Genomic DNA, 23,392 nt, shown 5'->3' with positions numbered 1-23,392 from the left:
CGAGGCTGAGACTTGTTTACCCTAGTGAAGCTGGCGATGGTGGCGGAGGACGCTAATGACACTCATGACATTGTCCTTACATCAGCTGTGGGCCCCTGTGGACGCCACGCTGGCGTCGTCCAAAGACACCGTATCAGCCTTGATGGCTCAGAATAGCCACTGAAATACACTCAGCGGTTTTCCTTCATCTCTGAGGACATCACACTCAAGAACCCTAACCTTTGACAGGAGGGGGGGCGCCGCCTGTTTTTGGCTTTTTTTTCTCTTGCTTTTTTTTGAACATATTCTTTTGTTTCTCTGATTAATTTAACAAAGCAAACACGATAAACAAACAATATGGCATACATCTGTCAAGATCATGCAACACGCCCACAGTCAGAATATAATTTGTTTTTTTAGTTTAACATTCCAAAGTTAAAGGCAGAATTGGTAATATAGCACTGCACTTGATGCTGTTGCCCCGGGAGATAAGGGAGGTAGATGCAGGTCTTTGCGGGCAAGTGGGGCCTCTGACGGCGTGGACATCCACGGGGTGGGGTCGCCCACCTGCAAGGTGAGACAGGAGCTCAACCCCCCATCTGCTTTTTACTTGACTTATAATTAGCAAATATTTATAATAAAATCAACTTCTAAAACTTTAATTCTCAAATTAATGGAAAAATAAAACAAAGACATGTTATGTGACACGTTTTAGGCAAAGCCAGCCAAACCACGAAAGTTTCATATTTCCTCTCAGTCTGTAACATTTGAATCAAACTGACTCAGTACTCCACAACGTGTGTGTGTGTGTGTGTGTGTGTGTGTGTGTGTGTGTGTGTGTGTGTGTGTGCTGTATTTGTTTGCGTGAAATGAATATGAAGGGGAAAACAAGCACGTGTGTGTGTTTGTGACTGTGCGTGTGTGTCATTATTGTGTTGAAAGGTGTAACTGGTAATCCTCACCCTCCCATATCAGGTCTCTGCAGTCTGGGATCTTCTCCCTCTGATCTGAGAAACATTCAATTGAAACAGGATTGTTTGCTGTCAGACAGCATCTCCAGTAGTGTCAACGGTTCTCAATGGATCCCCCAAAGATCCAGGATTTTGCCTCCAATAATGAAGTAGCAAGGATCTGGCCTGTCCGGGGTCTGGACATATGAATCCATTTTGGCTCTGTTGTGTCTGGGCATGGGTCTGGAGCACTCATGCTCCCTGAACCACTCTTTCACAATTTGAGCCCAATGAATCCTGGCATTGTCATTTTGGAATACGCCCGTGCCATCAGGGAAGAAAAAAATAACCTGGTCATTCAGTATATTCAGGTAGTCAGCTGACCTCCTTCGTTGAGCACATACTGTTGCTGAACCTCGACCTGACCAACTGCAGCAACCCCTGTCATAGCACTGCCCCCACAGGCTTGTCCAGTAGGCACCAGGCCCGATGGGTGCATCACGTCATCTGCCTCTCTTCTTACCCTGATGCGCCCATCACTCTGGAACAGGCTAAATCTGGACTCATCAGACCACATGACCTTCTTCCATTGCTCCAGAGTACAATCTTTATGCTCCCTAGCAAACTGAAGCCTTTTTCTCCAGGTAGCCTCACTGAATACTGGTTTTCTTGAGGCTACGCAGCTGTTCAGTCCCAAACCCTTGAGTTCCCCTCACATTGTGTCTCCTTAGAGGTTTTCTCTGCTTGATGCATGCCAATGATTTGACCCTTCTCAAACAGACGAACATCTTTGGATGTGTGTAGCAGGATGAGCTGCACTCCATCCCGGGTCAGACCACTCAATGCGCTGTCTCCCTCGTTAGCTAATGAGCGGCGGTGGCTACCCCTATGTAAACGGCAGTGCTCCACCCTTGCCCCCCCCCCCTCCTCTTTCTTTTTGGTTTTGGCTCCACGCCCGCTGCTTCTGGCGACCTCACTTCCGCCCTGCACCAGCTGACACAGGTCCAGCACACCCTAGACCCCCCCCCCATCCTTTGTTTTTTTTTTTTATTTTGTGAGGGTTAGATTGATGTTGGAATAATTCCCTTGTTTTGTCCTTATTTCGTCCTTAGTCTGGTTTTTTTGTTAGCTCCTGTTCTTTTGCCATTAATCCTTGTACTTTTGATTTTGTGTTAATCTACGTTTTCCGGAATTTCGTTATTTAGATCCCAAACTCTGCTGTGTTCCTTATGTTGTAGTTTGTGTTTCGTAGGACCGTCACTGATTTTTCAGCAAGACGACGACCCAAACACACCTCCAGGCTGTGTGAGGGCTGTTTGACCGAGAAGGAGAGTGATGGAGGGCTGCCCAGGTGACCTGGCCTCCAGTCACCTGACCTGAACCCAGTCCAGATGTTTGGGATGAGAGGGACCAACAAGTGCTCAGCACCTCTGGAACTCCTTCAAGACTGTTGGAGAACCGTTTCAGGTGATGACCTCATGAAGCTCATGGAGAGAACGCCAAGAGTGAGCAGAGCAGGAGTCAAAGCTAAGGGAGGCTGTTCAGAAGAACCTCGAACATCAAACTTGTGAGTTATTTCACACTCTGTTGTTTACGCCATGATTCCATGTGTGTTCATTCATAGTTTTGACGCCTTCAGTGAGAATCTGCAATGTAAGCAGTCATGAAAATAAAGAAAAAACAAAGAGAAGCTGTGTCTTTTGACTGGGAGTGTACACATTTTAGTGTCGGCCCCCATAGGGCCCGCTCAGAAAAGTTCTGGCCCTTGGTCAAATGTATTTGGGGGCCCCTGCTGCACGTTTACCTCACTGTTTAATAAGCTGCCTCAGGTGAAAGGGAACATTCACCTCTGCAATATTGAATATATTTCATGTCAAAAAGTTGACCAACTTTGATGTAACTGGTCTTTTACGCTAGGAGGGGTTCAGATCTTCAGCCTGTGCATGCCAGTGAGAGTCTCTGTGATATGAATGTTGTCATTGTTAGGGCATAAGCAGAGGGACCTCAGTTGCCATGGAGGGACCTGGCACCTACTGCACATGCGCTGGAAGACATATTTAATATACAGTCTTTGCCGTATATGGTCTGAAGCCACTGGCTTGTCCGTCATCAGAGGGGTTTGTCCCGCCAGGCTGCTGCTGGTTACAACGCTTCCAAGTCCGTTTGGGAGCACACCATCCTTCGTGGTCTGGTGATTCAATCCGTCCTCTCGTATGGTGCTATAGTTGTACTAGAGTATGGTCAAGTGATGAGTAACAGCCTTTTCTTTGTTATGGAATGGTAGTCGAGGGGATATGAGTAGAACCTGGCTTCAGCTATGCAGGTGGAGGGCCAGCGAGTCTGTGTGAGTTCTCATCAACGCGGCAGTGAGGCGTGACCTTGCTCAGGTTCCTCTCTCGTCATGTCGTATGCACGTCAGGTTTGGGGCTATCAGGGTGACTCAGAGGTTCCAGAGTTCAAAGCTGTAAACATGTTGCTAGTTCTTGTTTAAGGGTTAAGGAGCTCTGTGGTTATTTTAAATAACAAAATACATTTCACAGATTCAAGCCAGTCACGTTCTGACTTCAGGAGTTCATCATCTGTGAAAAAGACGGCGTTACGTCTCTGAATTCTGACTGACATTTATCTTGTCTGATCTGTTCCAGAGATTCTGAGAAATCTTAATGGATGATGAATTAAATGTGACTCACGTAACTCTGGGTGGGTTTGTGGACATAGACAAATACAGGTATCTTTATTTTCTGATTGTTTTGTCAGTATATATTCTGATCGTCTTTAGTAATTCTACCATTGTGTACCTTATCTGGATTCATCCAAACCTCCATGAGCCAATGTACATATTCATCGCAGCTCTGTTAATCAACTCTGTTCTGCTGAGCACTGCCGTCTACCCCAAACTTCTGATAGACTTTTTATCCGAAAAGCAAATCATATCTTACTCAGCTTGCCTCTTTCAGTTTGAGATGTTTTACTCTCTCGGTGGTTCAGAATTCCTGCTTCTGTCAGCCATGGCTTACGACAGGTACGTCTCTATATGCAAACCCCTCCAATACGCGAGGACCATGAGTAGGACCACAGTCAGTATTTTCTTAGTTCTAGCTTGGATCCTGCCCGCCTGTCAGGTGGCAGTGCCAGCCGGGTTGAGTGCCAATAAAAAACTCTGCACCTTTATCTTAAAAGCGATGTATTGCAACAACACAGTTTACAAGCTCCAGTGTGTGGTCTCAAGAGCTCAGATTATACACGATATGGTCATTTTACTGAACGTTGCAATTCTTCCTGTACTTTTCATACTTTTCACTTACACAAGGATACTTATTATATCCTATCGGAGCTCGAGAGAAGTCAGGAAAAAGGCAGCACAGACTTGTTTACCGCATCTGATTATTTTAATCAACTTCTCCTGTGTGTGTGCGTTCGATGTCATCGCAGTTCAGCTGGAATCAGATTTTCCAAAAACTGTACGTGTAATCATGTCTTTACAAATAATAATGTACCATCCTCTCTTTAACCCTATCATGTACGGGCTAAAGATGAGAGACATTTCAAAACACCTCAAGAGGTTGTTCACTTCTGCTAAAAGGATCTGATTTCATGACAGCCATGTTTCTTCTGTAATAAAAGGTGGCGGAAATAAAAAATGTATTTCAAATGATGCTTTCTTTGAGTAATGCTGCTAGATGCTGAAAGCCAGATCAACGCTACACAGTTCTAACAAAGCTGAGCAGTTTGATGTGATCCGAAATCTTTTATTTTGTTGTAAAAACACGTGTAAGAATTACAGTGATTGTTTTCTGAAGTAGTCTTGTGCAAAAATGTTATTCTATTGCATCTACTGCTTATTCACACTTCAAATATACTTCAAATATACTTCAAATATACTTCAAATATGGAGTTGAGTAGAAGTGCACTTTCCCTCTTTCATGATTGATTACAGCCCAATAGACGCTTGCTAAGATGAGCTTACCTATCATTCATAATGATTCAGTCCATGAACATCTCTGTCAACACTGTACAATGAATCAACCTAAATGACAGCAATCATCATCATCATCCATTATTTTGTCACACCAGAGCAAAGTCACAGAAATCCTGCTTTGTGTTTATTTTCGAAGTCTGATTTTCTCCTTTCCCAACACACAAAGCTGAAGTCGGTAGAATGTTGCTCATTGTTCTAGGATGGAACGTCTGAAAGCGGCAGTCCTCCACTCGTCTGCAGCTGCTGAGCTCACACGCACAGGAACACTACTTGTCATTCAGCTCACAGGCCAACTGGAAAGTCAGGACTGAGGGAAAAATTCGACACAGAGCGGCGCCAAAGACGACTTCAAGACTAATTCATGTTTTTATCATCAGTCTGGTTTTAGAGGTCTCGATCAGATGAAGTGTCTGCGCTGCTCAGCGGCTCCTGAGAGGACGGACGGCAGTTTCAAACACAGCAGTCCACCGAGGGATGATGGCCTGACATCATACTAACAACAGTCGTAGTACAAATACATCATTTCATGCTCCAGGCAGAATTTGGTGAAAAATGCTTCTAAAAAGTACATGAATAATATGGAAGTACTGGTGGTTTACTGGTGGTTTACTGGTGGGTGCTCACACCGCTGCACAGAAGTCACTGATGAAGGAACACGAAAGAACAGGTGGTGGAACAATCTGTCTGATGCATATGTGTGTGTGTGTGTGTGTGTGTGCGCGTGTGTGTGTGCGCGCGTGTGTGCGTGCGCATGTGTGGTTGCGTGTGTGTGTGTGTGCGCTCAGCTTTGATTCCAACGACTGTACTGATTGCCTGGATAGTAAATTTGTGAAGGTCAGGCCATGAAATAAATCAACTTCTCTTCAACATTGAAGCCACCAGCAGAGGAACAGCAGCTTGGGAGTAAATCTCTTAACTCCACTGGGTTCTCCAGCTGTGGGTGAAGCCTCACAGCTCCACCTGGCTGGGAGTTTCTCTCAGCAGGACCTTTGCCACACCCACCCTTTCATACCTTTCAATCCACTGATCAGGAAGTGGGAGAACCAGGGGCCTCGTGTACAGATTTGTGATCAAATTTCAAATCTGTGAATGCGTGAAACCGAGTGTACACGTCAATCCAAGAACATGTCCTTGTAGATCTTGAACAGTCAAACAAGTTGTAGTCTGGGGGCCCCTTGTGTCTTCAGTGCAGCCCTGTTGAGTAGACATTCCACATAGGGGGCCAGGCAGAGAAACCTGGTGGCCCACAAACTACTGAGGCACCATGTTGGATTTTTTCGTCAGTTTGTGCGATGCTGATACATCACAACCTGATAACTGAATAATCCACTTTTCCCAGAGGTCATTGGGTCTCTTCTGTAGTAGAATGAACATATTAGTGTGCATCCACTGTTCTCACAATTGCCCCCCAGCCAAGGAAGACAAAATAGAGTGAATAAATGTGTATTCGTTAACGGTTGTGCTAAATAATAATAATAATAGATCAATGTAGGTCTAACTGCATCCTCAGTGGCTGGCACTGTTTTAGGGACAACACACTTGGTCAGGCTGTAGGCTGCAGAAACGACTCTGAGGCGTGATTTCTCAAAAATGCTGCGGTCGAATTATCATGAGTGATGGAGGGAAACACTGGGAGGAGGACAACACGATGGTGGCGAACCATTCAGTTGAGGAATTATTCAGACAAAGGTTAGAGTTCATAGAAATTAATGGAGCCTGAGGCACCTCATCAGCCGACTTAGGACCACCTCCCCGGGTGGAGGAGGTGGAGGGATGCACTGGTTATCAAAATACATTTTTGTTTCATTTTTTTGTTGCACACAAAGTAACCATACGGGAACCAACGCTCATTCAAGTGTTGGTGGGAAAAAAAGATGCAGTTGCAAGGAAAATTTAATAAATGAAAAAAGAGGCTTTGCTCTTTGCTCTGACGTGTTCAGTATTTTCATAATCATTGCACAAAATATTCTGAGGATCGGGGAAAATGTTCAAAAACGCAGCAACTGGCGACTTAAAAGAAACGCTGGGGAAAATGAATGGAAATACGTTTTTTCATCTTTCAGGACCTCTGGTTGCCTTCGAGGCGGGGGGCCATAATTACCCTACTTAACGTGCAACGAAATAGAGACCGCAGATGGGTTGACCACGGATCAGCTACGGCGGCTTAACGCAGTGAAATAAGCTCATTTAGGGCCATTGTCGACTTTTCATACATTTTCAATGAGTTAAATTATCTAATTTTAAGTGGCATCTATCGTAATCTCGCTTTGGGACAAGTGTGATCAGTAATTCAGCTTAAATTTAATTGAAATGAAAGAAAACGAGCAGGTTTAAAGGGATCTTTCAGGTCCTTCGCCTCACTTGCCGTAATTACTATACACTAGGCGCACTCAAATTTTGACGGGAGGTTTGCCCGGAGGTTGACGGCGTTCCTGTGTCCTCCTCAGATTTTAACGTCGGTTGTTTTTGCGGTATGCTTACATGTTCTGATTTACCGAGCAAGCGATGAATGAACCCAACGTTATCACTGAGGGAAGCAGACTGGCGGAGGTCCTTTTGAGTTCGGGCTGCCGAGCCCCGCTTGTCGGAGGATGGAGCCGAGGCTAAGGGGGGTTGGCAAGCCGTGTGTGTCCTGGATCTTTGGCCCGGCCCTCGTCTTCGCTATGTTCGTGAGCTGCCATGGAGCGTGCCGACACCGGGCTCCCTCTCCCGAAGAGGTGACGTTTGCTTTACTTTGTTGTGATAATATCAAGCGAGCGGGAACACGGTCACAATGGAGCGGCCAATGGTGTGTCGTGATAGCATCATGATGCAGTGTTCCTTTGTACTGCTCACATCCCAGCTACAAACAAACCCCAGTCAAATATTGACACGAAACGTGAGTTTATGTCTCGTAATGCTAAAACATGAGCAAATGGGAAGCGTCTCATTTGGGACGGACGGGGACACCGGACAGAAGCAGCCAGCGAGCGAACCGAGCAGCTTTGTGGTTCAGTCCGTTTCACGACACCGGTCATAATCTACGGTAGTCGTCAGAGGCGAAGGGCGAGGCGGGAATGCACAGTATTTTATCGAGTTAACGATTAACCTGTAAATTGTTTCCACAGCGACAATGCAAATATCACTTCCGGGTAGATATCTTCAGAGTAAAAGCCTACTTTTTGCCGGCATAATACTGGCAGGATCATTTTTCAGCTGTTAGATTGAAGTAACAAGCCTCTAACAGGCTCTTAATTCCCCCCCAGTATGTTTTGTGGTGGTGCTGTAATCATTTACACGCCGCTGGTCAGCAGTCCTGGTTCAGGCCTCTGAATGCCTGATCTGAAGTCTGCCTGCATGTGTGGCAGAGACCCAGAGACCTGATGGTTCTGGTCTTGTCTTATTTGTGCTTCGGTGATTTTTTTTCTTTTTAACGTGCCATGGAACTAAATCCCCCCCGACTTTGAGAGTGTCTGGATCCATCTGTTGACGGTCCTTCTTCAACTCCGAAATCTAATCTTTGACATGGAAAATAAGAATGAAACTCAAACAATATTGGGTTAGATTTTTGTGGCTGATTATGTGTTAAGAAGGGATTAAAGATAAGATTCATGTTATTAGTAGAAACTTAAGCAGGGCTTTGTGTTCTCCTGATTTCAGGTTGTCCATCACGTGTACTTGAAACCTGAGCGTTTGACCAAAAGAAGCTCTGCAGACGACCATCAGCTGAAGATTAAGATCATTTACGACTACAGTGTTGACCAGTGAGTTCCATCCCCAGCAACATGAGAGAAACTAATGCTCTTCACACTTAAATACATTTACCGTCTATTGAGCTCTGGAGTGCCTGCAAAACCTGGGTGACCTGCACTCAAATATGTACCTGAACGCCCCACACTAGAAGGGCTGCTGCTGGCCGATACTGTGTACACACACACAATTATTAGCCCCCCTACAAGTCATTCTAAAAAGTATTTCCCAAGTACTTTTAACCAAAGCAAAAAAATGTCTAACACAGCTTTTTTAGACACCCTAGGTTTATTTGTGAAACTTCAGTTATTTTATTTCGCACACAGAAATGAAAATATTCCACCAAACACAAAAAGTGCCAAGGTCAGAATCATTCGCCCTCCACATTCTACTGGTCAGTTGTGTATCTCTTCTACTGGGTAACGGCCTGCAGTCGTTTGTGGTCGTTTCCAACAGGTCTCTGACGCTTCTTTTGAGGAATCCTGGCCCGTTCTTCTTTGGCAAACCTCTCAAGCTCCTCCAGACTCGAGGGTCTTCTGGCATGGACATTCTTCTTGGGGTCACCCACATATTTTCAGTTGGTTGAAGTCAGGGCTTTGTGCAGGCCAGTCGATGACACTCACCTTGGTCTTCTGGAGACGGTTCTCCACCTAGAGGGATGTATGTTTGGGGTGGTTGTCATGCTGGAGGATGAAGCCACGACTCAGACCCAGTTTTAGTGCTGACTGATTCAGGTTCTCCTTCAGAATCTCCACATATTTGTCTTCATTCACGACTCCTTCCACCTTGACAAGATCTCCAGCTCCAGATGCACTGAAGCCTCCCCACAGCACGATACTCCCACCACCATGCTGCACTGCGGGGACGGTGTTCTCTGGGTGAGACGCCTCTCCCCTCTTTCTCCAAGCAGAAGCAGTGTCTCTGTGGCCAAAGAGCTCCAGTTTAGTCTCATCAGACCATGAGACGCTTCCAGTAGGAAGAGTCTTTCTCTGGGTTGTCCTGAGCAACTGAAGTCTGTCTTGAAGGTGTCTTTTCCTCAAAAGTGGAGTTTTCTTGGTCTGCAACCTCGCGGTCCACACCTGTGCTGAGTTCTAGTGATGGTCCTCTTAGAGACTATGATTCCTGATGTGGCCAAGCCGTTCACCGGTGCCGTGGCGGTTGTTCTGGGGTCTTTGGACACGTCTCTCACCAGTTCTTTCCAGTGTCTTTGATCTCTTTAGGGCTGGTTCTGCCCTGCATGGCTGTCTTTGAATCTCTGGATTCTACCTCTCACTCCAGTTCTTGACACTTGGACTCGCTAGGACAGCTTTGGATATCCTTCTCCTAATTTGTGTGTGTCAATAATTCTTTTTCTCAGGTCCCAACTGATTTCCTTTGTTTTCAGCATGGTGCTTTGTCAGCAGACAGCTCAATGGCCCACACTGAGGCTTCCCGACCAGGCTTGAGTGGATCAGCTGTTTCACCAGATCACCTTGAAGCGCATCACCTGTGGAGTTGAAGCACGTCACTGCACACAAGTGGCTTGTGTGAGGGGCCAATAATAATGTCCATGGTCGTTTAAGCTTTTTCTTAAATCTTTATGTTTTTGTGTGCAAATATAAATATTTTGTGCCTTCTCATGAAAAATAGTATGTTCAGAAATGCTCTGTTAAAAAAGTACCAGGGAAAATCTTGAAGAAACCTAAAATTTAAAAAGGGAGGCTAATAATTTTGTCCTCAACTGTGTATATATACATGTGTCAATGTGTGTATATATATATATATATATATATATATATATATATATATATATATATATATATACACACACACATATATATATACACACATATACATTGACACATATATATATGTGTGTGTGTGTATATGTATATATGTGTGTATATATATACATATATATACATATATATGTGTATATATACATCTATATGTATATATATGTGTATATATGTATATATATATACATATATACGTATATATATGTATATGTGTATATATACACACATATACATATATATGTATATATATATGTATATATATGTATATGTGTATATATATATATATATATATATATATATATATATATATATATATATATATATATATATATACACACACACATAGTGCAGAATTAAATACAAATACAAACAGTTTGTCCTCATGTGTTATTCATCAGTTAACTACTTGGTGGGAAACAACCACAACCTTTAACCCACAAAAGGCAAATTTATTTGTATAGCACCATTTATACACAGGGCAATTCATAGTGCTTTACAGAGGGAATGAGACATTGAAAGTTAGAATCAGTTTAAAATCGAAAACATGAATTAAAACATTAAAAAATCATTTAAAATCAATTTGACAGCAGACAAATCAATATTAAATCAATCCATCAATACCAAATCACCAAGATCAATCCCAGATCAATACTATAAGAAGGCTGCAGTAAACAGCAGTGTTTTCAGCCCTGATTTAAATGAGCTGACAGTTTGTGCCCCCCTCAGAGGTTCAGGGAGTTTGTTCCACAAGTGTGGACCACAGAAGCTGAAAGCAGCTTTAACCTGCTTGGTTCTGACCCTGGGGACACTGAGTAGACCTGTCCCTGATGACCTGAGGGGTCTGGATGCTTCATACCCAGTCAGTAGCTCTGACATGTATTTAGGCCCAAGATTCAGTGACTTATAGACCAGGAACAGGATTTTGAACTCCATCCTTTGACACACAGGGAGCCAGTGCAGTGATTTAAGGACAGGTGTCATGTGGTCCATTTTCTTACTGTTGGTCAGGACTCTGGCAGCAGCATTCTGGATGAGCTGCAGGTGCTTGATTGATTTTCTTACTGAGAACTGTAAAGACACCATTACAATAATCTAGCCTACAAAGAATAAATGCATGGACGAGTTTTTCCATGTCTTGTTGAGAGAGAAATCCTTTAATTCGTGCAATGTTTTTGAGATGATGATAGGCTGATTTAGTGACAGTTTTCATGTGGCTCTTAAAATTCAGGTCTGGTCCATAACAACACCAAGGTTTCTAGCTTGGTCGGTGGTTTGTAGTGTCATTGAGTCGAGTTGGCTCCTGACCTCAAGCCTTGCGTTTTTGGGACCAAACACAATGACTTCTGTCTTTTCTGCATTGAGCTGGAGAAAATTCTGGCCCATCCACTGATTGACCTGTAGGATACAGTCCCTCAGTGAATGCAGTGGACTGTCATCGCATGGTGACACTGTAATCTAAAGTTGTGTGTCATCAGCATATGAGTGGTAGGAGATGTTATGGTGCTCTATGACCTGGGCCAGTGGGAGCACATAGATGTTGAACAAAAGTGGTCCAAGAATAGAGCCTTGCGGGCCCCCACATGTCATCTTTGTTTGCTCGGATTCACAGTTCCCAAGCGAGACAAAGAAGTCACGATCTTCTAAGCAGGATCTGAGCCAATTTAGCACCGCACCAGAAAGTCCAACCCACCTCTCCAAAAAAGAGAAAAGATCATTCAGGTGATGGTGACACAAAGAAACATCCATCCCTCCATCCCTCCATGTTCCCCCTCTTCTCCTGTTCAGGGTCATGGGGGGTGGATCCTATCCCAGCAGCCTTCACCCTGGACAGTTCACCAGTCCATGGCAGGGCCAACACATAGAGACAGACAACCATTGGCTCTCCCAGCCACGCCTACGGTCAATTTAGAGTCTGGATTAACCTGGTCCCCTCTTGATGTCTTTGGACTGTGGAGGAAGCTGGAGTACCAGAGAGAACCCAGCAGGAACAGGGAGAACATGGAGACTTACACAGAAAGACCCCGTGCTCCAGCCGGGGCTCCACCCACAACCTTCTTGCTGGGGGCCACAGTGAGGACCACTGCTCCACCGTGCTGCCCACAAAGAAACAATGACTAGGAATTAAAACATTAAAAGCTCAAAGGAACCACAGTGGCCCCTGTGGTCTGCTAGTAATAGAGATACCAAAGTAGTTTTTCTGTGTCTCTCCAAATTAAAAGAAGTCAGAATACTGCATGATGGCTCTCTGTGCCTGCGTCCTCCTGTTCCTTCACTTCCTGCACACCGATCAACTTCAGAAATTACAGAAAATGACTGTTGTCTTATTTGTGTACAAATTAATGACTTCAAGTGACAATGACAATCTTTCATACCATTATTTAAAACTACACAAAGACAACAGGAGAGTTTTAGAAAGTAGAACCACCAGAGTGAGGCATCTGCTGATGCTGATCGCGCCAACAAACCAATGCCGAGGTGGTGACCCCTGTGTTTGCTCTTCCTCCCCAGGCTTCCTGCCGACAAGCGGAGATTGGTGAAGGTGAGGAGGAGCAGGAGACACAAACGTACAGAGCAGTTGGTAACAGAAAAGGACCAGAGTTTTTGATGCTACGCTTTTATTTGGTAACAAAGCTGCTAAAAGTATTTATCTTTTTCCAACAAGAGCACGCAGCAGAATTGCACCAAGGGAAAAACATGGGGAGGAACAACAAACCATCAAAAATAAGGGGGTGGTAAATCCATGACGCTGAGAGGCTGGGAGACACATTCGCTGCAGCCCACCTCAGGAAGGCGAGCTGCCTGGATGAGTGCTCCACATAAATCAGCTCTTGTACTGCTCACCAGGCAGGAGGCGGTTTGAATGGAAACACCTGTGATTGCCATTAATGAATGGGAGGTGTGGATCATGGCGTGTAGTCTTCCACCAAATGGCGGTGGTGCTTGTGCAGTACCTTCGCTCATCGCCCTGTAGCAGAAGTTACTCTGACAGACTCTGCTGACAGGTTAACCACTGCTGTTGTACACAAACCCCTGAACCGACCCTGAAGTCACCTTGCTAGCCCTCTAATCCGGCTTCGCGGCTCTGACCCCTGGGTTCAACATGCAGCGCCGGCGCTGGTTGTTTTGGTGTGGTCGTTGAAGCTGTCACCCTGCTGCGGGGATGCAGAATCGTACAAGTACATCCCGACACCAATTGTTGGATTTTAATCCAAACGTATCACCAAGTTCTGTCTCTAAAACATGGCAAGAGAAGCAGCTGGTTTGTTCACGCTTCCCTCCACCAGAGGAGCGCTCGTGAAGAAGGTGATTCCAGTTCTTCAGTCCGGTGCTTTTGTTCACTGCAGAGGAGGTCGCTTGTTTCAAACTCCGTTGCTTTTCTTCTCATCAAGAGCGAAAGCCTTCCTGCAAGTTAAATGCTCACGTCAGAGCAGAACTGGCGCTCCATTTCCCGCGATGCACATTCACTGTTCTTGAAAAAAGCAAAACCACCACAAGTAATCGTAAAATTGCTTTGCAAAATATTTTTTTTGTGTTTTCTTCTGCCATTTCAATAAAGCTTTGTCAATGTGTTGATGGGGACGCCGCCGCGCCAGGCTGAAAGAGTGCTGCTGTGTTTGTCTGCAGGATAAGCTGTTCCCCCAGGCCATCGACTACCTGCAGAGGGCCTTTAGCGTGAGGCGAAGGGTGGGGCCCATCCTGCTCAGCAGGTGCGTGATGGAGGTGGACCCATTCACCAGTCAGTCCCAGTAGGATCCTTCATAAACTCTGAGTCACTACCCCTCTGTCAGCTCCGTGTTGTATCTTCTCAGTTGCTTTTGTTGACTCTCTCGGTTTGAGGGCAGAACTCAGGGACTTTCCCAGTGTTTGGTCTTGACAGTTATTTGTTCCCAACTGGGACGGCGATGAAATTTAACACCAGTGTCTGTGTCTTGTCAGACAATGTTCAACCAACCAGTATCTGAAGAAGAGAGACGACCCTCATCGTTACTGCCAGGACGGCTGTGCAGACGTCACTCGTTGTGGGCCTGTCGTTGTACCACAGCACCACCTGCAGGTGAGGAGGTTCGACACTGAAACGAAAACGTAAATCTAGTAGTCCAGTCAGTTTTACTCAAAAAGGGTGTAGCCCCAGTAAAGTGGTCTGGTTTTTATTGGCCTCATTCCTCTCAACATTACATATTTAAAGTTTAACGGGTTTTTGAGTGGTTAAGAGGGTCTTAACATTGTAGGCCCACATTTATCCAACATTTGGTGTTTTTCCCTTTGTTTGGGGGATTTATCTTCCCAAGAAACTTTGTTGAGAGGCTCTTCTTACATCTTGTACCTGTGTTTGGGGTGTATTACAGCCCAGTTGGTGTCATACTGCCCATGCGATTTATCTGCCTCTGAACTGGGTCTGAACTGTTCATTTTAGGAACCAATAAGTGATGGACAATCAGCTAATTTACCAAAAAATTAGCGTGTTCTTTTAAGTTTGAACGAAAAACCCTTCAATCAGAAATAAATGGAAAAAACAATATTTTCTTCAGAGTTAAGTTTTTCCCCTTTGCCCACTCCTGTCTTGTGTTTTTGGCTCCTAGCAATGCAAAATGTGCAGTGAGTCTGGGAAGTCCTGCGGCCCTTCGGGCCCCCCGGATGGTCCTGGTGTGGAGGGGTCTGACTTCGTGCTGTACGTCAGCGGGATCACCACTGAGCGCTGTGGACAAGAAAACATTGTGGCCTATGCTGCTTACTGCCAGCTGGAGGCGGAGCTGGACAGGTGGGGGAGGAAGTTGTGTGTTCAGAGCTGTTTTATCAGGTATCAGACGATGACAGGATGTGTGTGTGCAGGGTCCCGGCCAGTTGGAGCTATGAGCTGCTGCCTCCTGTTCTCAGGAGTGACCTCATCGCTCCCACTCTCATTTATAACGTGTAAACACACAGATTTGACCAACGGTTTGAGAGTTTGGGAACTCTAGTATTTTGGCATTAATATGGTTCCAGTTCAATAAGGCTGGGGATTTGTGGTGATTGGAAGATGGCGCTTACATCATATTGTGTGTGTGTGTGTGTGTGTGTGTGTGTGTGTGTGTGTGTGTGTGTGTGTGTGTGTGTGTGTGTGTGTCTTCAGACCCATAGCAGGCTATGCCAACCTGTGTCCTGCCATGATCTCGTCACAGCCTCAGGAGTTCGAAGGGATGCTCTCCACGGTCAAACACGAGATCATCCATGCTCTGGTCTGTTCATTTTTTGATACTCCCTTGTGCACGTTTCCATAAATGAAGACTCGAACTGAATAAGCTGTTTTCCTTGAGCCTCATCAGATTAAACCAAAAATCGGCTCCGTCACCAGTGGGCTTGCCGTTCGTCCACGATGCTGTGAGTGTGTGATTTCTGTCAATGTAAGTTTCAGCCCCTTCTGGTCCGTCTGATCCGTCCAACAGGGGTTCTCAGCCGGTCTGTTTGCCTTCTACCACGACGACGAGGGCAAGCCTCTGACTCCACGCTTTGCCAGCGGCCTGCCTGCTTTCAACGAGAGGTGAATACCTGTTATGTCTGACTTTAGATAACATGAAATGATCTCAGCGATGGCACCCTCATCCCACACGAGCAGCGAGAGCAAAACGTTCTATAGCTGTTCAACGCTCAACACACAGAATGTCAAGCCAGCGTTTACTTTCCATGAATGTCCACCAGTGGGGATGCTTTATACTTGAAACGTGTAGCTTCCTTTGGATGGACCAAGTGCTTAGAAGACATTTATAAATCATCTTTAAAGTTTTACCCATCATCTCTAAGCTCACCAACGAGCCTGTTGGAGGCAGGAGAAAGTAAGAGTGGACAATACAGATCACCTGAATCAAACACCTGAGTCGGCTGCATCTGTACCAGGGCTCTGTTGACGAGTGAATCGATGTAGTGCTACGGATCAATGATGATGGCGTGTGTGTGTGTGTGTGTGTGTGTGTGTGTGTGTGTGTGTGTGTGTGTGTGCGCGCGCGCCAGCCTGGGTCTGTACCAGTGGAGTGAGGCTGTGATCAGGAGGGTCAGCAGGCTGTGGGACATCAGAGGAGGGGTGATGGTGCGACACCATGTGCATGTCCTCGTCACTCCTCGTGTTGTGGTAAGACGCTTGGGTTTACTTTCAGTTCTGTAGTGCTGAGAAGTTCAATGCAAACTCATTCTCAGGAAATACTCAAATAATGTCAGGACGCAGACGATCCTGGTGAAGACTGAGGAGCAGCGTTCCGGGTCCAGCTGGGTGCCGTGGCCTCAGCGCCCCACCAGCACACCGTCTGGACTCACTTTGATTCTTGTCAAATAACAAGAGGGACATTTGATAGATATGATTTTGATTCTAGACACTGCAGGACAAACGGCAGCCTCCACACCAACACTGTAAGATTTCAAAATAAAAGCTTAGCCTGAGGCAGTTCACTGCAACATTGAAGTCAGATTGTTCTTTTGAAATGCATTTGACAAATTTTGTCATAAAATTGAAAAAAACCCTTGGTTTTAAAAGTCACAGTTTCCTCTGAAATGCAACTGGCAGTTAGTAGTTACAGCAGATTAATTCAGGTCTTAATATTTATCATGAAGCCGTCTATTTGAGGTGATAATAACTCCAGTTGAATATTGAAATCACTGAGATTATCTGCATATCTGTTTGCTTCTTGAATAATTCTACTTTTTGATTTCAGTTCTTTGCTTTTCGGTTCTCTCTTTGTTGTCGTGTCGTCTGATCTCGAGGTCTAAAGCTCCTCTGTTAGCAGCGTGGAGAGGCTTTTCTGCCTGTTGGTATTTGAACATGTGGGTGAGGCGGCTGGAGGCTGAGCGTGGCTGAAGCTACAGCCTCTCGTCATCCAACACAGACGAAGTAAAAGCATTCCTTTTACTCACGGTTTCCTTGGGCCAAAAAAAGATGGGCCTTGTTGGTGGGGAGCAGTGCCCCTCGTCATGTGTGCCAAATGCAAAAATACCAGAGCGCGACTGCTCTAACGGCTGCTATTGGCCTATGACGGGCCGATCACCAGGATATTTTGTCAGCTCATATGTTTCCAGTGTATGTCGATATCAAATAACTTTTTTACCAGCACTTAAACGTAGGGAAGGTTACCTGTAGAGATCTAGGGACGATGTCACGTGGTGGGTGGAGTCCATGAGCCCTCTGAGTAGCTCTACATCGTCTGATGAGAGCACAATGAAAATTGAAAGGCTCTGTTTTCAGCACAAACGTTCACTCTATCAGGTGCACATGTTGGTGATTGGCGATGATGACTTTGATCTGCATCTTTGATCTCAGACTGGGATCCTGGTGAACCTACGGAACCTACGGTAAACCTATGAAGGTTTGAGCGCCGTGCGTTTATGTGGTGTTGCTGTCAGGTGATAGAAGAACAAGCGCTCTTCCCTCCAGTGTCAGACTTGGCATGACATGATACATCACATGATAGACTGAGATGATGGACAGGAGTGTTGATGGCCTTTGAGCTGACAGACCGCCTCTGAGGATTCTGGTGAGCTTTGATTCTGTGAGCACGCGTGTGGGCGGTGATCAAAGCGAGCACAGACCAAGACAGAAGAACGACAGTTTGGAAGCTGCACTGACTGAGGAACGTGAGGTTGTCAGGGAGGCTTGAGACTTCCTTTATTGGTCGTTCAACAGAATTCTTTCTGTTCTCGTGTTTGTGGCCAGGAGGAGGCCAGGAGGCATTTCAAGTGTCCCATCCTGGAGGGCATGGAGCTGGAGAACCAAGGAGGGATGGGAACTGAACTCAATCACTGGGAGAAGAGACTTCTAGAGGTAACCGGACTTTGGGGCTTGATATTTGCTTTCGTTTAAGTGTAGTTTGTTGATTTTATTCATCTGTTTTCTCTTTTTCCTTTTCATTTGTCAGAATGAGGCGATGACTGGCTCCCACACCCAGAATCGAGTGTTTTCTCGACTGACGCTGGCCATCATGGAGGACACGGGGTGGTATAGAGCCAACTACAGCCTGGCCCAGACATTGGACTGGGGCCGCGACCTTGGCTGCGACTTTGTCATGAAGAGCTGCAAGTTCTGGATGGACAGACAAAGGCAGAGGTCACAACACCACCCTTGAATGAAACTTTTGCTGAGATGTGTCGTTGTTGTGCCCCTGAGACCATCAGGAATGTCTGCTCTTCTCATTTGGTTGTTTCAGCGTTAAAGGACCACTCAATACGCTTCCATCACAGCAGCCACAGAGACAGTGAAGAGGCGTGACAGCAGCCGCCTCAGCAAAACAGCCCTTTGCTTTGGCCTCTTTTGTATGTTTTGCTGCCTTAAAACCTGCTTTGGGTTCTGCTGGTGTTGCAGTAAACCCTTCAGATTCACCACTTCCTGCGTGTGTGCTGCAGTGTCTGCCTGCAGGTCCACTTGTTCTTGCATTCATGAGATGACATGTCTTCATATGAGGGTCTGCTTGTTTCTGGTTTCATCAAAATCAAATAATTGATAAAAACGATGCCGTTCATGCAGCGCTTTAGCAGGAGTCAAGGCTCGACAGCACTGCCCCATTCATCAAACCAGTTAACAACCTTCCTGCTCCCAGATGGCGACTCTACCCCCGAGCCCTGCTGCCCCATCCTTCTTTGATTGACCGTGTGTGTGTGTGTGTGTGTGTGTGTGTGTGTGTGTGTGTGTGTGTGTGTGTGTGTGTGTAACAGACGACATGCTGTGATGCCGTACTGCGACACAGTGCGAGCCTCTCCACTGCAGCTGACGTGCAGACAGGACCAGCTGGCTGTGGCTGTCTGCAACCTACAGAAATACCCACAGGAGCTTCCACTGGAGTACCAGGTACACCACACACACACACACACACACACACACACACACACACACACACAGTGCATTTCTTAGCCAGCCATATCTTCCCCTTTGACTTCTGCCCAAGTGCCAAATATGTCTAGAACGCCATGTTCAGGGCAGCGTAGCCGGTTCCTCCCAGGTGTTGGGGTCTTTTCACCCTGATCAAAGCTCTGGTGAGCTGAAACATGTTGGTGTTCTGAGACGCCTCGCACAGATGGTGAACTACAGAACCGCTACAGAACAGTGTGCCTCGGATGTTTGTGTCGCACTGATTACTGACACAGAATGGGTTTTCAGAGTGGAAAACACATGCTATGTGTTTGTAATGTACTACATACTGTAGTCCTCTGACATCATACTTCATACAAATACTGCATCAGTAGGTGACTCGAGATTTTATGCTGCCCAGGTTCTCTGCGAGATAAGATACTCTTTACCCTCCTCTTTACACTGTATACTGTGGTCTGTGTGTGTGTGTGTGTGTGTGTGTGTGTTAGTATTTTGATCGGATACCAGATGTTGCCCCTGACCAGCTGTCCTTCTATGGGGGTGCTGTGGAGATTGCTGACTACTGTCCCTTCAGCCAGGAGTTCAGCTGGCACCTGAGTGGAGAGTATCAGAGAAACTCTTACTGCCGCGTGTCTGAGAACCAGCCAGGTAACAAACACTCCCACTGCTGCTCCATCACCTGGAGCTACTTTGATGGTTATCGTGTACATTTACCCACATACTGGAACCAGTGCAGTGCTGGCTGTTAGAGGGGCAGGAGTGGCAAGTGAGATCAGCCTTTCTGATAGTCGGTGCAGTGCTGGAAATGTCTGTCTGTCTCTTGCCACTTGGGTCATTCTGATGGTGTGTGTGTGTGTGTGTGTGTGTGTGTGTGTGTGTGTGTGTGTGTGTGTGTGTGTGTGTGTGTGTGTGTCTTTTGTCTGAAGACTGGTGGAGGAATTATGGAGCTGAACAGTATGGACAGGACTCTGTCTGTCTGTACCAGAAATCTGCCTTTGTGATGGAGCAGTGCACCAGGAAGATGACCTACCCTGACTGGGGCTCTGGATGCTACAAGGTGCTGACAGTCAGATAGTTGAACTGGTAAAGGTCCAGTCACACCAGTTTGGAGGACTGCAAGTGTCGTGCTCAGAGTTGCAAAGCATTTCATTCATTTTACAGTGGCGATCAGCATGAATGAATCTGCTGACGAGAGTGCCAGTGTTCGGGCTGTCAGCTGATCAACAAGGAATCAAATCGTTCACAGGTTTTGTTCTTAAATGACTGAACGTGTCAAGTTCGGCCCTGACAAGCATTTTAGAGTCTTCAGTTCAAACAGATTTGGTGAATTTGTGCATCTGTGAGCAGATACATTGAAAGAGTGGAACTTTTTTCACTGTTCATAGGCACCAATGCAGCAGCAGTGACCAATACGGTTCAACTATGAGCCTCCTCCACTTAAAAGATTGAGCCACGCGTGGGGTGAAGGGTCAAGGTGTCCCGTTTCAAATAAACCTTAACCTAAAGAAATAAAATACTTACAGAGAAACGTGTTTGTGTCCGTGTCATGTGTTTTCACAGTAGACTGCTCTTTGTGTACTGCAGGTGGCGTGTACAGCTCAGGGTCTCACCGTGTACGTTCAGGATCGCTCCTTCCCTTGCGTCCGTAAAGGTCAGCTGCTGAGCGTCAGCGTCCGAGTCAACGACTGGGTTTACAACGGCGTCCTGATCTGTCCGGCCTGCGTGGACTTCTGCGATCACTGTCCCCTTCTCCACCAGCTCCCGCCCATCAACACCTCCAGGAGTAACCCCATTGGTCAGTGACTCCCATCTACTTTTTTCACGCACTTCCTTGAGGCTCCACCAATGCACGACATTGAGCGGACGAGGGTTTATGGAGGTTATGTCGTCACAGACTTGATTACCCAAACTTTAACTGCTGGAGCCAAACCTTGTTGGTGCCCCCTGGTGGTGGCTGCCTGAATTATTTTGAGCTTTGATGCCTTCCTGATTGCAGCGGTGGTGGACACATGAGCAGAGTCACAACATGTGAATCCTTCAGCGTTGTTGTCAAGGTGTCTTTGTAGCCAACAGAGAGGCGTGACCAGTGCAGCGCGGCTGCCTCAGGGCTCAGAGCGCCATGACTGCTGGATGTGCACGCTACTCTCAGTCACCTGGCTTGGATGCAGGCGGCGTCCCACTCGTGCATGTGTACGCTTGATTCTCCTGTGCTTGACCAGTGTCTCTGCTGTCTTTCAGACCCCTGCTCCAGTTCTCCAGGTCTGGTCATCACTGCGGGGCTCCTGTTGCTCAACCTGCTGCCAGTTCTGGCTGGACTGCTGCTCTGCCACTGCAGCTGACACAACACAAACTTTGAAATCAAGGTAGCGGGAATGTTTACTGAGCTAAGTTTAAAGCATTCGCCTCAGACCCTCTGTAGATATGAGTTGCACACTGTTGCCCTCCTTCCATCCTTTGCCTCTGTCCTCCTCTCCTACTCCCCCCTCTCGAGGGTCAGCGCTGGCTGGACTGTCCCACTGGAATATCCTCCTCCTCTGGACTGAGTGGCAAACATGCTGCAACATGGCTGCCTTTAGTTGGGAAAAGTTCACGGAAAAGTTTACGTTGGGGAGTAAAATAAGTTATTTTATGCTTAAATTAGATAAATTATTAGTCTTTTGTTGACTCGGTCTTTCTTCCTATAATGCAATCAGACCAAATGTTACTGAAGCAACTAAACACAAGGAATCAGGCAGCAACATCCAGCCTTCAGGTGGAGGAGTGGTGCAGGGGCGTACCTCCTGTGCATTCCAAGGTCTCCTTCCACCACTTCTTTCTACCATCGACCGTGACAGGAGTAACCATGTTTCTGCCGCTGAGGGAAGTCCCGCATCTGTGAGTAACACCGACATTTCAGGGTCCAGAACATCATCCAGGGCCGACCAAAACCTTCACTGCCCCTGGAACTCACCTGGAGGACTGCTGCTACCAAGTTGGATTTCGCTGTGATTTATTTGCAATAAACAAATCTAAATGGTGCTACAACTACATCACAATGTCACTTTTGTACGGGGGGGGGGGGATAGTTTTCACTTGGCAAGGAGAGCAGCTGGATCAGGAATCTTCTTACTGAGCCTGTGTCTGTACCAGGCTGTCATCATCAACGACAGAACAAATGAACTTTGGTTCGTGATCTGGGGGAAGTGCTTCTTGACAGGTGAAGCTAACCTTTCTCATGCCCGTTTTCTGAGTGGATCTCTGATCTGATTGGTTGAAGTAAATTGAGGAGCAAAGAATCTCACTGCTTTCACTTCAGGTGCTGTGAAAATTGTTGCCCTGCTTTGTCTTGGGTGTATCTGAAACATAAACCCTGCCTCAGAGAGACGCCTGACACCAAAGTCTTCAAGGACACTTCCAAAATGATTGAACTTCCATTTGCTGCCCAGTTCCATGTCATGCAATTACAGGCAGTTTTCAAAGCATCGTCTGTGTCAGGCTCTCTGAAGAAACAACTAACAATGGCGGATCAGCATTCGCAACGTGGTTTTATGGGCCTGTCCAGGGCAACAGACCATCACGTGTCAGCCCCAGAGACATCGATCCACCAGGAAAGCCCTTCCAGCACACACAGGCTGATGTAAAGTGTGAAATTAATACTTGTTAGTGTTCGTTTCAAGGGACGGCACGGTGGAGCAGTGGTCCTCACGGTGGCCCCCCAGCAAGAAGGTTGTGGGTGGAGCAGTGGTCCTCACGGTGGCCCCCCAGCAAGAAGGTTGTGGGTGGAGCCCCGGCTGCAGCACGGGGTCTTTCTGTGTGAGTCTCCATGTTCTCCCTGTTCCTGCTGGGTTCTCTCTGGTACTCCAGCTTCCTCCACAGTCCAAAGACATCAAGAGGGACCAGGTTAATCCAGACTCTAAATTGACCGTAGGCGTGGCTGGGAGAGCCAATGGTTGTCTGTCTCTATGTGTTGGCCCTGCCATGGACTGGTGACGTGTCCAGGGGGAAGGCTGCTGTGATAGGCTCTACCCCCCGCAACCCCTCTTGATGACTTTGGACTGTGTAGGAAGCTGGAGTACCAGAGAGAACCCAGCAGGAACAGGGAGAACATGGAGACTCACCCAGAAAGACCCCGTGCTGCAGCCGGGGCTCCACCCACAACCTTCTTGCTGGGAGG

General features: G+C 46.5%; 2 protein-coding genes across 2 annotated transcripts; both read left to right on the top strand.

Moving 5' to 3' along the window:
* The first annotated feature begins 3,592 nt into the window (after nucleotides 1–3,592).
* LOC147252611 (olfactory receptor 11A1-like) lies at nucleotides 3,593–4,519 on the top strand. The gene is made up of 2 exons (XM_086219440.1): nucleotides 3,593–3,951; nucleotides 4,264–4,519. Exons 1-2 carry the CDS (start codon nucleotides 3,593–3,595, stop codon nucleotides 4,517–4,519), a joined length of 615 nt encoding a protein of 204 aa, XP_086075566.1.
* Nucleotides 4,520–7,105: 2,586 nt separating this feature from the next.
* lmln (leishmanolysin-like (metallopeptidase M8 family)) lies at nucleotides 7,106–22,263 on the top strand. Its single transcript, XM_086220977.1, has 16 exons — nucleotides 7,106–7,625; nucleotides 8,548–8,651; nucleotides 12,924–12,954; nucleotides 14,040–14,122; nucleotides 14,352–14,469; nucleotides 14,996–15,174; nucleotides 15,526–15,631; nucleotides 15,839–15,933; nucleotides 16,401–16,518; nucleotides 18,091–18,198; nucleotides 18,293–18,480; nucleotides 19,086–19,218; nucleotides 19,728–19,887; nucleotides 20,166–20,296; nucleotides 20,824–21,034; nucleotides 21,478–22,263. Exons 1-16 carry the CDS (start codon nucleotides 7,500–7,502, stop codon nucleotides 21,576–21,578), a joined length of 1,992 nt encoding a protein of 663 aa, XP_086077103.1. The 5' UTR covers nucleotides 7,106–7,499; the 3' UTR covers nucleotides 21,579–22,263.
* The last annotated feature ends 1,129 nt before the right edge of the window (nucleotides 22,264–23,392 follow it).

The sequence above is a fragment of the Aulostomus chinensis genome, chromosome 12, assembly GCF_037954235.1.
Source record: "Aulostomus chinensis isolate RoL2024-O1b breed Wild chromosome 12, RoL_Achi_v1.0, whole genome shotgun sequence".
In the NCBI taxonomy this organism is placed as follows: Eukaryota; Metazoa; Chordata; class Actinopteri; order Syngnathiformes; family Aulostomidae; genus Aulostomus; species Aulostomus chinensis.
This window is presented reverse-complemented; position numbering and strand designations above follow the sequence as displayed.

Bases quoted from the DNA above. Each gene is read 5' to 3' on its own strand.
- LOC147252611 (XM_086219440.1), top strand. From the start codon at position 3,593: ATGGATGATGAATTAAATGTGACTCACGTAACTCTGGGTGGGTTTGTG. The intron at 3,952-4,263 runs GTACGTCTCTAT...ATCCTATCGGAG, and splicing joins TCAGCCATGGCTTACGACAG to CTCGAGAGAAGTCAGGAAAA.
- lmln (XM_086220977.1), top strand. From the start codon at position 7,500: ATGGAGCCGAGGCTAAGGGGGGTTGGCAAGCCGTGTGTGTCCTGGATC. The intron at 12,955-14,039 runs GTGAGGAGGAGC...GTTTGTCTGCAG, and splicing joins ACAAGCGGAGATTGGTGAAG to GATAAGCTGTTCCCCCAGGC. The intron at 14,470-14,995 runs GTGAGGAGGTTC...TTTGGCTCCTAG, and splicing joins TACCACAGCACCACCTGCAG to CAATGCAAAATGTGCAGTGA.